Below are 12,787 nucleotides of genomic sequence, written 5' to 3' on the forward strand. Positions count from 1 at the left end.
TATAAGACAAGTGACACAAAAACCTAATTATTTTCGGTAAATGCCTCTGCCAATTAAGGAATAAACTAATTCCTGAGTTGGTTTGTTTTTTCTATAGTTTTATTTAGTAGAGGTAAATCCCAAAACGAGGCTGTTTGTCCTACGGAAAGACCGTCCAATGGCATATAATGCCATTTGACAAGAATTTCATCTAAGTTCACGTTGTTTACAAATATGAAGGCACATGAATATAAATGAAAAGATTTTGTTTTTTTACTTTGTTCATAATGTGTTACTTTTTGTCTTTCTGAAATTATGAGGAATTTCATAGGCTCATTTGGTGAAATTCAGGGTCCACCGCGCGTAGTGGTTACGACAAAGTAGGGCTAAAATGCCCCGGCTATTACTCTAGCAAATATAGTGTATAACAGTTTACTACAACAAGATGTATTTTGGTAATCGAATATTCGAATATCAATTTTGCCATTCGTTTGCATCCCTATTTTCTAGTGATAGTGAAGAAATGATTGCATGTAAATATTTGAGAGAAACAAATCAAGCCCACAAAGTGACAGCCCTGTTCCTTCTTGACTTTTCTGTTCAACTAACTATTCAGTGACTCTTTTTCTTGCAGCTTGCCCTGACACACAGTTCGTACAAGATCAACTATGGGAACAACATTGATCACGGGCGTAACGCTCTCTCTAACTGTGGGTCGCGGCAGATTGAGTTTGGAGACTCACAGGTCCACTTTCAACACACGAGGAAAAGAGGTAGGGACATTGTTTCAATTATCAATTGAGTTGGGAAGAAATAATCTATGGAAATTTACAATATTTTTGAATATGATTAAAACAGCATATAGTTTTGGAAAGATTCATGTTCAGATGAGAAAAAAATACCGGTTAGCTTAATTCTGATACCATAATGTATATGTCTTCATTTACTTCAAGATTATTAGAAAACAACATACAGCAGCATGAAACAAATACTAACTACATTCTAACACAGGTTTGAACATGTTGATGAAGATCATGTCTCGGTTTGGAAAGAAGGAGGAGGTGAAGTCAGACATCCCACACAACGAGAGGCTGGAGTACCTGGGAGACGCAGTGGTAGAGTTCATCACAAGGTATGGGTCTCTCTGACATTTTTTCTTGAGGTTATTTGATTGTTGACAAGATTGTATGAGCTTACCCGCATAACAAGATGCTGGAGTACTTAGGGGACCAGGTTAGGGGGCCTTGCTAGAGTCCAACACTGTTTCTTCACATGACAATATGATTGACAGGAACATACATAAAGGGTTTTAGAGAACACCTGCATGTATTTAAAATCTGTGTATTGATTTTTTTTAAATTATATTTCTCTCTGACTTGCAGTTATGTAATTGTGACAATTCTATGTCAATATAAAAATATCTTGAGGAAATTATTTTATCAACATGCATACCGGACACAAAAATATTGCAAGATCAAGATTTTGATAAAATGTTGCCATTGTGTTGAAATTTGACCCAAGTTTTAATCCCATTGCTGTCCATATTTCAGCACGCACCTGTACAGTATGTTAACAGATGCTTCTGAAGGTCCACTCACCATCTACCGAGGTTCTCTTGTCCAGAATGCCCACCTTGCCATAATGGCAGATGTAAGTTGGACACAATACCAAAGTCAGTAAAACTGGATCATTACTTATATGACTACTATCTGTTGATTGTAAAAGGTTTTATCAGGCTTCCAATTTCCTAAGGGAGTTGGCTATAATCGCCTTCAAGCTTGGATAACACATAAAAACACTTTGTCCAGCATTGTTATCCTTGTTGTAGGCATCCCACTTTCATTTCCAATCAATATCTTCTGAACGATTTGGTGAAAAGCTGTTTAGACTTGGTATGCATATCGGTTATGGTCATAAGATGAATTTTATGGTCAATTAATCAAAAGTTGAGGTCATGGTGAACTTTACTAGAAAAATTATGTGCCTTTTAGACCTGTGACACATTCGCTTCGCAGAATTTAAGCTGGGCTGTCAATGGTCAATAGAAAGTGGATTTGTGGATGTTGAATTGATTTTGACCTGTTCATCACATTCATTCTATCTAGATCTTCAATGGAATCTTAATCATTTTCATGTCAAACAAAGGAAAATGTATTACTTTCCTATTTGTAAAATATGTCTATTTCCTGGCTTTGTTTGCAGAAATTAAGGCTACAGGACTTCTTGTTGTACGCCCACGGGACAGACCTTTGTCACACCAGTACGCTAAACCATGCCATGGCCAACTGCTTTGAGGCGCTCATGGGTAGGTGAATATATAGATATAGTTTAACTGGAGAAGAAGACTGTTTCGTATATTGCCTTGCTAGCAAAGTGTTCTGTTGTCATTACATAGACTGATGAGGGTGAATCCTACCATGCAACTCATGTTTGCCTGCCATAATAATTTCATAATTCTTGAATTAGGTACAATGTGATGAAGTGCAAGCATTTTACAGAATTTGATGCCTTCAAATAAAAGCCTGGACACCATGTAACCTCCCTACTGGTGCGCTGTACCTGGACAAAGATTTAGGTTTGTTGGTTGAATTGTTATTTTTTGAGACCCTGTCAATGTTTTACCACCTTGTGTATTCCTGCTACAGGTGCGCTTTACCTGGATAGAGATTTTCAGCTGACAGATAGGTTGTTCTCTGAGACCCTGTTCAAACTTCCTCCTCTTGTATTCCCCCAGCCGGTTCAGTGTACCTAGACAGAGGTATAGAGCTGGCGGACCTGGTGTTCTCTAAGACTCTGTTAATACATTACCCCCTTCTTTCCCCCAACAGGTGCGCTGTACTTGGACGGAGGTATTGAGCTGGCGGACCGGGTGTTCTCCCAGACCTTATGGAAGGACGAGCCAGAGCTGTTAGACATCTGGCAGAACCCACCCAAACATCCCCTCGTAGCTGATGAACCCGATGGGGATAGACACTGGCTGGAGAAGAGCCCCGTTCTCAAGGTAGGGAAAAGTTTGTTTTAGCTTTAATTTGATTTAATGGTGATTGCCAGTTACAAGTCATATTTGTGATGTTTATCTTCTGGCCGGTTATCATATCTTGTTAACAGTATCCAGAAGTGTTTACTTTATTACCAAAGATAAATTAAATTGATACAGTTTCACCTGCTTCTATTTTTATTAATCAAGACTGTATACTGTATCTTGACAGTCGCTGGTGAAGTTTGAGGAGGAGATCGGGTATGAGTTTAAACACATCCGCTTGTTGGCGCGCTGCCTCACCATGAAGAGTATCGGCTTTAACAACCTTACACTGTATGTTGCTTTAAAGCTTTAATATTAAGTTCGTCTCGAAACAAATCATGCCCAGTTGGCTATTATTTGCTGAATTGTATTTTTAAGATTGTTTTACAAATCTGCTGAATTTTTTCAATAACATATTGGTATTATCGTTGATAGACTTGCCTCAATGTTATATTCTGTTGTCAGGGGTAACAACCAGCGTATGGAATTTCTAGGGGACACAATTATGCAGCTGATCGTGACTGACTACCTGTACAGACATTTCCCCGACCATCATGAAGGACATCTCTCAGTGAGTTCACGCAGGGAATGTCCTCCATCGCTAATAATATGGATACTTGCATAGTACCTTTACAATAGTTCAATATCATAACTGACTCTATGAAGTGATATATTTTTTGACCAATAGAAATAAAGCAATGTTATATTACACATATGTAATGCAGAAAAATTTGTAATGGCTATATTAAACTTAAAACAAGCACTAGATAAACTTTAAACTGTTGTGCCGAAGATGTTTTTAGAAATTTGGGTGTGTCTACCGAGTATGATGGCATTACATATTTGAGTAGACTTATTCGGCTTGTGTAGACTTATTTGTTGACAGTGTAGGTGCTTTGTTCCTTGTGATCTGTAAATGATAACCCAATGTAAGTGGTTATCCACTACATTATATAAGTGATAGTGACTTGAATCTGTACTGCTACATGTCTGTCTTGCCACAGTTGATGTAGATAATGCACATGGCACATAGTGTTGTGAATCTTAGGCATAAACATATGACGTGTTTGTAACAATGACAGTTCATATTGCCTACAGCTACTGAGAAGTTCCATCGTGAGTAACAGGACACAGTCTATCGTGGCGGACGAGCTTGGCCTCCGGGGCTACCTTGTGAAACAACAGGAAGTGAAGAAGGCTGGGATACAGCGCCCCGAGAAAACCAGCAACCTTAAGATGAAAGAAAGGGCTGACCTTTTGGAGGGTAGGGATTAAGGATTGGACGGGGGAAGGGGATCTTTGTTGTCATGTCATCAAACCTGTACATTGCTGATTTAAGACCTGTAAAGCAGTGAAGATTTATTTCCTGTGCCAATCAGATGTCATGGATTAGCTCATATAATAACCATGTATTCTGAATCCTTCTGATTCTATTGAATACTTGTCATGATGAAGGCATAATTATTTGGTTATACCAAAACCATTTTGTGTAAATGTTTTTTCAGCCCTTCTAGGTGCCTTGTTTGTGGATGGAGGTATAGACCCGTGTCGTGTGTTGTGTGAGGTCTGCTTTTTCCCCAGGTTGGAGGTATAACTTCTTGCTTGTTCTTAAGCTAATAATATCATTAAAATTCATTAATTATTACATTTCCAACTACAGGTAAAGTACTTTGTTTGATATTATGGGTATTCCTATTTGATATGAAATTTATTTTAAAAAAAATCACTTCAAAGGTATAAAAGTTGTGTATAATTCTAATCAAGCATATAATGTACTTATAATCAGCAAAAAACTATTCCCTGCTGAACAACTTCTGTATATGTGTTGTTCTGTTTCAGTCGTTTATCCTGAACCAGGACTGGAATGACCCCAAGTCTCACCTCCAGCAGTGCTGCCTCACACTGCGTAACGTGGACGACGAAACACCCGACATTCCTGTGTACAAGTAGGTGATCCGCTAACACAATGTTGCCAATTCTTGATGTAGTGTTTGAACTATACTGGCAGATATTGAAAACGCTCCATTAGCAAAGAGTTTGATGTATGTTATTGTACATACATGAGGTTTATGACAGCCTTAAAATTTCATATAGTAAAAATGATCACAAATGTGTTGAAAATACAGTCTACATCAGTAATTTGCCTTACCATTCATGTGTCAGAAATGGTGAAGCCATTTTTAAGTCATGATAACTTTATAAATGGCAGTTTAAAATCTCTGTACGCTGACTTTGTTCGTGTTACGCTGACGTTTTGTTAACATTGTTTTTTAATGTACCTGAAACTTAGATAAGTAAATTTTGGATGCCTGTTGCCCCATTGTATCATTTGGAAGGGTTTTATGTGCAGAAAAACAAAATAAGCATGTGACAGAAATAAAGAAGAAAATTATAAATTACACATATAATGATTTAATAAACATATTAGTTATCAGCAAGCAATACCCTTCTTCAATGATACAAACATTACATGGGGGTCACCAGGCATCAGAATGTAACATTATGGTTAATGAAGCTGGCTTATTTATGGGTCTGATTCCTTAATGTGAGTGAAAGTATTGTTGTTTAAAATGTATTGCTTCAAGGCATTTTATGGCTTTTTGCAGGGCAAGGATTATACAAAACCATACAATGATTTTGCAGAATAAGTCCTGTGTCATGCACTAATTTGGCGTCACGTCATGTCATTAACATTATTATATGTGCTGGATATATTCTGCATTCTCAATATAAAATAACTTTACCGTAATTTGACATTGGATCAGTCTGTATTGTGTTTTTATTAACTGGCAGAATAAAAAAATTATGAACATGTACATGATGATATCTTGTAATTTGTCAAAATCAAACTGCACTTTAAAGCAACTGTGCACAAGATGATCAATTTGCAAGAAAAAAAGAAAATTGTCAAAAACTGTCATAAACTTGGTATTAACGTGTACAAGCATTGAAACTTATATAAACTGAAGTACCACATAGTTTACAATTTATTTAAGTTTAGCAGTTATTTTGTATTTTTCCATTAAAAAAGATTACTGGGTATGTCTACATAATAGAATTCATTCCTTATGCGTGATTGGCTAGTCGGTGTTATCACGTGATATTACCGAGTTAGGTGAATAGCTTAATTATGTCACCGATTAGAGTAAGCCGTAGAAGCTCAGTGGATACGACGCTGGACTGCAATTTTGGCGACCAGGTTCAAATCCGGTCTCTGACACAATTTTTTTTTTACATTTTGGTACTTTTTTTTTTTACGATTATGATATCAAAGCGTAACACATTCTATTAAATGATTGTCCTGAGATTCCTTACAGAAAAAAACTTTTTTTGGTGCCAATCTGGTGTACAGTCCCTTTAAAACAGTTTGTCATTAAATTAAGATCAAGCTCCCAGTAGGTCAAGAATTGGTCATTGAAGATTTACCATTATCTGCCAAAAATAAAAAAAAATCAATAAAAAAAAATCAATCTGTGTATTTAAATATCATTATGTTTAAAATTTGGATAATGAATACCTGTAAACGAAAAAATGTGATAGTTGTCTATCTTTATTGGTGTCTGACCATCCCTCCCATAATGGATACCAGAACGGGTAGGAGCTTGGGCATGTTAGAATAGATACTCATACCATTAACCTTTGTTTAAAACTAGGATATCTTCTATTCCAGGGTATCAAGCAGAGTGGGCCGTCAGTCCTGATGTCTTCTATTCCAGGGTGATCCAGCAGAGTGGGCCGTTTAACCTGATGTCTTCTATTCCAGGTTTATCCAGCTGAGCGGGCCGTTTAACCTGATGTCTTCTATTCCAGGTTGATCCAGCTGAGCGGGCCATCTAACCTGATTTTTTCTATTCGAGGGTAATCCAGCAGAGCAGGCCGTCTTACCTGATGTCTTTTATTCCAGGGTGATCCAGCAGAGCAGGACGTCTAACCTGATGTCTTCTATCCCACGGTGATCCAGCAGAGCGGGCCATCTAACCTGATGTCTTCTATTCCAGGGTAATCCAGCAGAGCGGGCCGTCTTACCTGATGTCTTTTATTCCAGGGTGATCCAGCAGAGCAGGACGTCTAACCTGATGTCTTCTATTCCAGGGTAATCCAGCAGAGCGGGCCGTCTTACCTGATGTCTTTTATTCCAGGGTGATCCAGCAGAGTGGGCCATCTAACCTGATGTCTTCTATTCCAGGGTAATCCAGCAGAGCGGGCCGTCTTACCTGATGTCTTTTATTCCAGGGTGATCCAGCAGAGCAGGACGTCTAACCTGATGTCTTCTATTCCAGGGTAATCCAGCAGAGCGGGCCGTCTTACCTGATGTCTTTTATTCCAGGGTGATCCAGCAGAGTGGGCCACCTAACCTGATGTCTTCTATTCCAGGGTAATCCAGCAGAGCGGGCCGTCTTACCTGATGTCTTTTATTCCAGGGTGATCCAGCAGAGCAGGACATCTAACCTGATGTCTTCTATTCCAGGGTAATCCAGCAGAGCGGGCCTGTCTTACCTGATGTCTTTTATTCCAGGGTGATCCAGCAGAGCAGGGCGTCTAACCTGATGTCTTCTATTCCAGGGTGATCCAGCAGAGTGGGCCATCTAACCTGATGTCTTCTATTCCAGGGTGATCCCGCAGAGCGGGATGTCTAACATGATTTCTTCTGTTCCAGTCCAGGATGATCCAGCAGAGCGGGCCGTCTTACCTGATGTCTTCTATACCGGGGTAATCCAGCAGAGCAAGCTGTCTAATATGATGTCTTCTATTCCAGGGTAATCCAGCAGAGCGGGCCATCTAACCTGATGTCTTTTATTCCAGGGTAATCCAGCCGAGCAGGACGTCTAACCTGATGTCTTCTATTCTAGGGTAATCCAGCAGAGCAGGCCGTCTAACATGATGTCTTCTATTGCAGGGTAATCCAGCAGAGCGGACCGTCTAACCTGCGCAAGTACAAGGTAGCAGTGTATTTCCGGGAGAAGCGTCTCGCTATTGGTGATGGAGGCAGTATACAGCAGGCCGAGATGAACGCGGCTGTTGAGGCACTTGAACACTCAGGTGGGAAAGGAAGTTGGTTGTTTACTGGTTTATTGAAAACTTGCGCTCAGAAGGGAAGAGGCTTTAGTTGTATAGTGTTTTATTGCATACTTGGTTGAACAGTCTTGCAGAAAGAGGCTTTAGTTGTATAGTGGTTTATTGCATACTTGCTTGAACACTCCAAAGGGAAGAGGCTTTAGTTGTATAGTGGTTTATTGCATACTTGCTTGAACACTCCAAAGGGAAGAGGCTTTAGTTGTATAGTGGTTTATTGCATACTTGCTTCAACACTCCGAAGGGAAGAGGCTTTAGTTGTATAGTGGTTTATTGCATACTTGCTTTAACACTCCAAAGGGAAGAGGCTTTAGTTGTATAGTGGTTTATTGCAATACTTGCTTCAACACTCCAAAGCGAAGAGGGGTTAGTTGTATTGTGGTTTATTGCATACTTGATTGAACAATCCAAAGGGAAGAGGCTTTAGTTGTATAGTGGTTTATTGCATACTTGCTTGAACACTCCAAAGGGAAGAGGTTTTAGTTGTATAGTGGTTTATTGCATACTTGCTTAAACTCTCAGGTGGGAAGAATTTTTAATTGTATAGTGGTTTATTGCATACTTGCTTGAACTCATAGGTGGGAAGAGGCTTTACTTGTATAGTGGTTTATTGCATACTTGTTTCAACACTCCTAAGGGAAGAGGCTTTAGTTGTATAGTGGTTTATTGCATACTTGCTTGAACTCTCAAGTGGGAAGAGGCTTTAGTTGTATAGTGGTTTATTGCATACTTGCTTCAACACTCCAAAGGGAAGAGGCTTTAGTTGTATAGTGGTTTATTGCATACGTCCTTCAACACTCCAAAGGGAAGAGGCTTTAGTTGTATTGTGGTTTATTGCATACTTGCTTCAACACTCCGAAGAGAAGAGGCTTTAGTTGTATAGTGGTTTATTGCATACTTGCTTTAACACTCCAAAGGGAAGAGGCTTTAGTTTTATAGTGGTTTATTGCATACTTGCTTCAACACTCCAAAGGGAAGAGGCTTTAGTTGTATAGTGGTTTATTGCATACTTGCTTCAACACTCCAAATGGAAGAGGCTTTAGTTGTATAGTGGTTTATTGCATACTTGCTTCAACACTCCAAAGGGAAGAGGCTTTAGTTGTATAGTGGTTTATTGCATACTTGCTTCAACACTCCTAAGGGAAGAGGCTTTAGTTGTATAGTGGTTTATTGCATACGTGCTTCAACACTCCAAAGGGAAGAGGGGTTAGTTGTATAGTGGTTTATTGCATACTTGCTTGAACTCTCAAGTGGGAAGAGGCTTTAGTTGTATAGTGGTTTATTGTATACTTGCTTCAACACTCCAAAGGGAAGAGGCTTTAGTTGTATAGTGGTTTATTGCATACTTGCTTCAACACTCCAAAGGGAAGAGGCTTTAGTTGTATAGTGGTTTATTGCATACTTGCTTCAACACTCCGAAGGGAAAAGGCTTTAGTTGTATAGTGGTTTATTGCATACTTGCTTTAACACTCCAAAGGGAAGAGGCTTTAGTTGTATAGTGGTTTATTGCATACTTGCTTCAACACTCCAAAGGGAAGAGGCGTTAGTTGTATAGTGGTTTATTTCATACTTGCTTCATTACTTCTAAGGGAAGAGGCTTTAGTTGTATAGTGGTTTATTGCATACTTGCTTTAACACTCCAAAGGGAAGAGGCTTTAGTTGTATAGTGGTTTATTGCATACTTGCTTCAACACTTCAAAGGGAAGAGGCTTTAGTTGTATAGTTGTTTATTGCATACTTGCTTCAACACTCCAAAGGGAAGAGGCTTTAGTTGTATAGTGGTTTATTGCATACTTGCTTCAACACTCCAAAGGGAAGAGGCTTTAGTTGTATAGTGGTTTATTGCATACTTGCTTCAACACTCCAAAGGGAAGAGGCTTTAGTTGTATAGTGGTTTATTGCATACTTGCTTCAACACTCCAAAGGGAAGAGGCTTTAGTTGTATAGTGGTTTAATGCATACTTGCTTCAACACTCCGAAGAGAAGAGGCTTTAGTTGTATAGTGGTTTATTGCATACTTGCTTTAACACTCCAAAGGGAAGAGGCTTTAGTTGTATAGTGGTTTATTGCATACTTGCTTCAACACTCCAAAGGGAAGAGGCTTTAGTTGTATAGTGGTTTATTGCATACTTGCTTCAACACTCCGAAGGGAAGAGGCTTTAGTTGTATAGTGTTTTATTGCATACTTGGTTGAACAGTCTTGCAGAAAGAGGCTTTAGTTGTATAGTGGTTTACTGCATACTTGCTTGAACACTCCAAAGGGAAGAGGCTTTAGTTGTATAGTGGTTTATTGCATACTTGCTTCAACACTTCTAAGGGAAGAGGCTTTAGTTGTATAGTGGTTTATTGCATACGTGCTTCAACACTCCAAAGGGAAGAGGGGTTAGTTGTATAGTGGTTTATTGCATACTTGCTTGAACTCTCAAGTGGGAAGAGGCTTTAGTTGTATAGTGGTTTATTGTATACTTGCTTCAACACTCCAAAGGGAAGAGGCTTTAGTTGTATAGTGGTTTATTGCATACTTGCTTCAACACTCCAAAGGGAAGAGGCTTTAGTTGTATAGTGGTTTATTGCATACTTGCTTCAACACTCCGAAGGGAAAAGGCTTTAGTTGTATAGTGGTTTATTGCATACTTGCTTTAATACTCCAAAGGGAAGAGGCTTTAGTTGTATAGTGGTTTATTGCATACTTGCTTCAACACTCCAAAGGGAAGAGGCTTTAGTTGTATAGTGGTTTATTTCATACTTGCTTCAACACTTCTAAGGGAAGAGGCTTTAGTTGTATAGTGGTTTATTGCATACTTGCTTTAACACTCCAAAGGGAAGAGGCTTTAGTTGTATAGTGGTTTATTGCATACTTGCTTCAACACTCCAAAGAGGCTTTAGTTGTATAGTTGTTTATTGCATACTTGCTTCAACACTCCAAAGGGAAGAGGCTTTAGTTGTATAGTGGTTTATTGCATACTTGCTTCAACACTCCAAATGGAAGTGGCTTTAGTTGTATAGTGGTTTATTGCATACTTGCTTCAACACTCCAAAGGGAAGAGGCTTTAGTTGTATAGTGGTTTATTGCATACTTGCTTCAACACTCCAAAGGGAAGAGGCTTTAGTTGTATAGTTGTTTATTGCATACTTGCTTCAACACTCCAAAGGGAAGAGGCTTTAGTTGTATAGTGGTTTATTGCAATACTTGCTTCAACACTCCAAAGGGAAGAGGGGTTAGTTGTTAAGTGGTTTATTGCATACTTGCTTTAACTGTCAGGTGGGAAGAGGCTTTAGTTGTATAGTGGTTTATTGCATACTAGCTTGAACACACAGTTGGGAAGTGGCATTTTTAGTTGTATTTCTATAGAAGTCTTTCTTTAATGTTTATCCAAGTCAAGTATGATATTCAATGTACTTTGATTTGCTAACCACTATATGCTATTTTCTGATTAAGGGAGGTCACCATGAAGAATGATATGTCTGTGTTCTTCATATTATAGATATAAAAATTATATAAATAGATATTTCGACATGATGACGGAAGGGATCTAAGGTGATATTTTTTTGTGGTTTCAGAAATTATGGACAAGAGCAACCTGAAGTTTCGTTTGAATAAGAAGCGGATGTTACAGTACCGGCGGACATGGGGTCAGGGTGGTTTTTTTCAGTCAACCGGGGGCCAGTACGGACAACATAGCCAAGGAAAACCTGGCTTCGGGCCGCATGGGCAACATAAGCCCCAGGGTTTTGGGCACCAGAAATCCCAAGCATTTGGGCATCCCAAGACTCCCCACTGGCAGCAGCCTAAGAGGCCCTGGATGAAAAAGCCTGGACAAACGCATGGCGCCTTTGGCAAACCCGGACAAATGCACGGAGCTTTTGGCAAACCCGGACAGACACACGGCGCCTTCGGCAGACCTGGACAGACACATGGTGCCCTTGGCAAACCTGGACTGCACAGCAAGTTTAAACAACAACCACATTACAAAACAACCAATAGACAACAGGAGTTTAACGATCATTGATAACATGAATCAACATTTTTTTATTTTCTGATCAACTTCAATTCTATGTATATGCATTCATTGGGAATTTCCCACTTCCCTCAAGTGTGAATGTGAAGAACTCTAGACATCCATATAAAATGGAATCACTCGGAATTTTCAGACAGTATGTATTCAGGATGTTCAATCCTTTAAGGTTGAGTGCAGTGTTATGCCTGTGAACAATAATTTTCCGGCACAATTTGTATTTCAACAGCAATTTAATAGTCATTATTGGTTGGACTATGAAATAGAATTCAGTGATATATTGTGATTTACGGTAATAAAATGAACAAGGTGTTCTGTGTTTTCCTTCAACATTTTCATGATGATTAGATGTTTGACTGTAGGTTGGTCAGATAATGTTCAAACTTGGTCAGAATGATCCCATAGATGATATTTCAGGCACTTTAAATGTGGGTCACATAGGGTCAAAAACTGGGTCACTAGGTCAAATCTTAATACAATCTTTAAAACAAAGACATATTTGGTCCAGTATTCATGAAACTTAATCAAAGTTTTCCTTGATGAACCCTTGGATTAGTTTGGAACTAGGTCATGTGGTGTTAAAACTTAGTCACAAGGTTAATTCTTTGAGAGACACTGGAGAGGTCATATTAATGGTCAATTCTTAGCCATAATATTATCCTCTGCCCAACTGAAGGTTTCAGGAGGGGGGTATTGT

The 12,787-nt window shown here is 39.0% G+C and overlaps 1 protein-coding gene across 2 annotated transcripts in view; it reads left to right on the top strand.

Moving 5' to 3' along the window:
- LOC128214277 (ribonuclease 3-like) overlaps positions 1–12,402 on the top strand; it is a 36,916-nt gene extending 24,514 nt beyond the window's left edge. For both annotated transcript variants that reach the window (XM_052920664.1, XM_052920663.1), the window contains 12 exons: positions 614–752; positions 991–1,111; positions 1,530–1,629; positions 2,182–2,284; positions 2,808–2,980; positions 3,189–3,292; positions 3,467–3,572; positions 4,100–4,265; positions 4,507–4,589; positions 4,841–4,947; positions 7,899–8,041; positions 11,636–12,402. In XM_052920664.1, coding sequence (XP_052776624.1) covers positions 614–752; positions 991–1,111; positions 1,530–1,629; positions 2,182–2,284; positions 2,808–2,980; positions 3,189–3,292; positions 3,467–3,572; positions 4,100–4,265; positions 4,507–4,589; positions 4,841–4,947; positions 7,899–8,041; positions 11,636–12,084 — 1,794 coding nt within the window. In that variant the 3' untranslated portion in view covers positions 12,085–12,402. The remainder of the gene's footprint in view (positions 1–613; positions 753–990; positions 1,112–1,529; positions 1,630–2,181; positions 2,285–2,807; positions 2,981–3,188; positions 3,293–3,466; positions 3,573–4,099; positions 4,266–4,506; positions 4,590–4,840; positions 4,948–7,898; positions 8,042–11,635) is intronic.
- The last annotated feature ends 385 nt before the right edge of the window (positions 12,403–12,787 follow it).

Source organism: Mya arenaria, chromosome 13 (genome assembly GCF_026914265.1).
Source record: "Mya arenaria isolate MELC-2E11 chromosome 13, ASM2691426v1".
In the NCBI taxonomy this organism is placed as follows: domain Eukaryota; kingdom Metazoa; phylum Mollusca; class Bivalvia; order Myida; family Myidae; genus Mya; species Mya arenaria.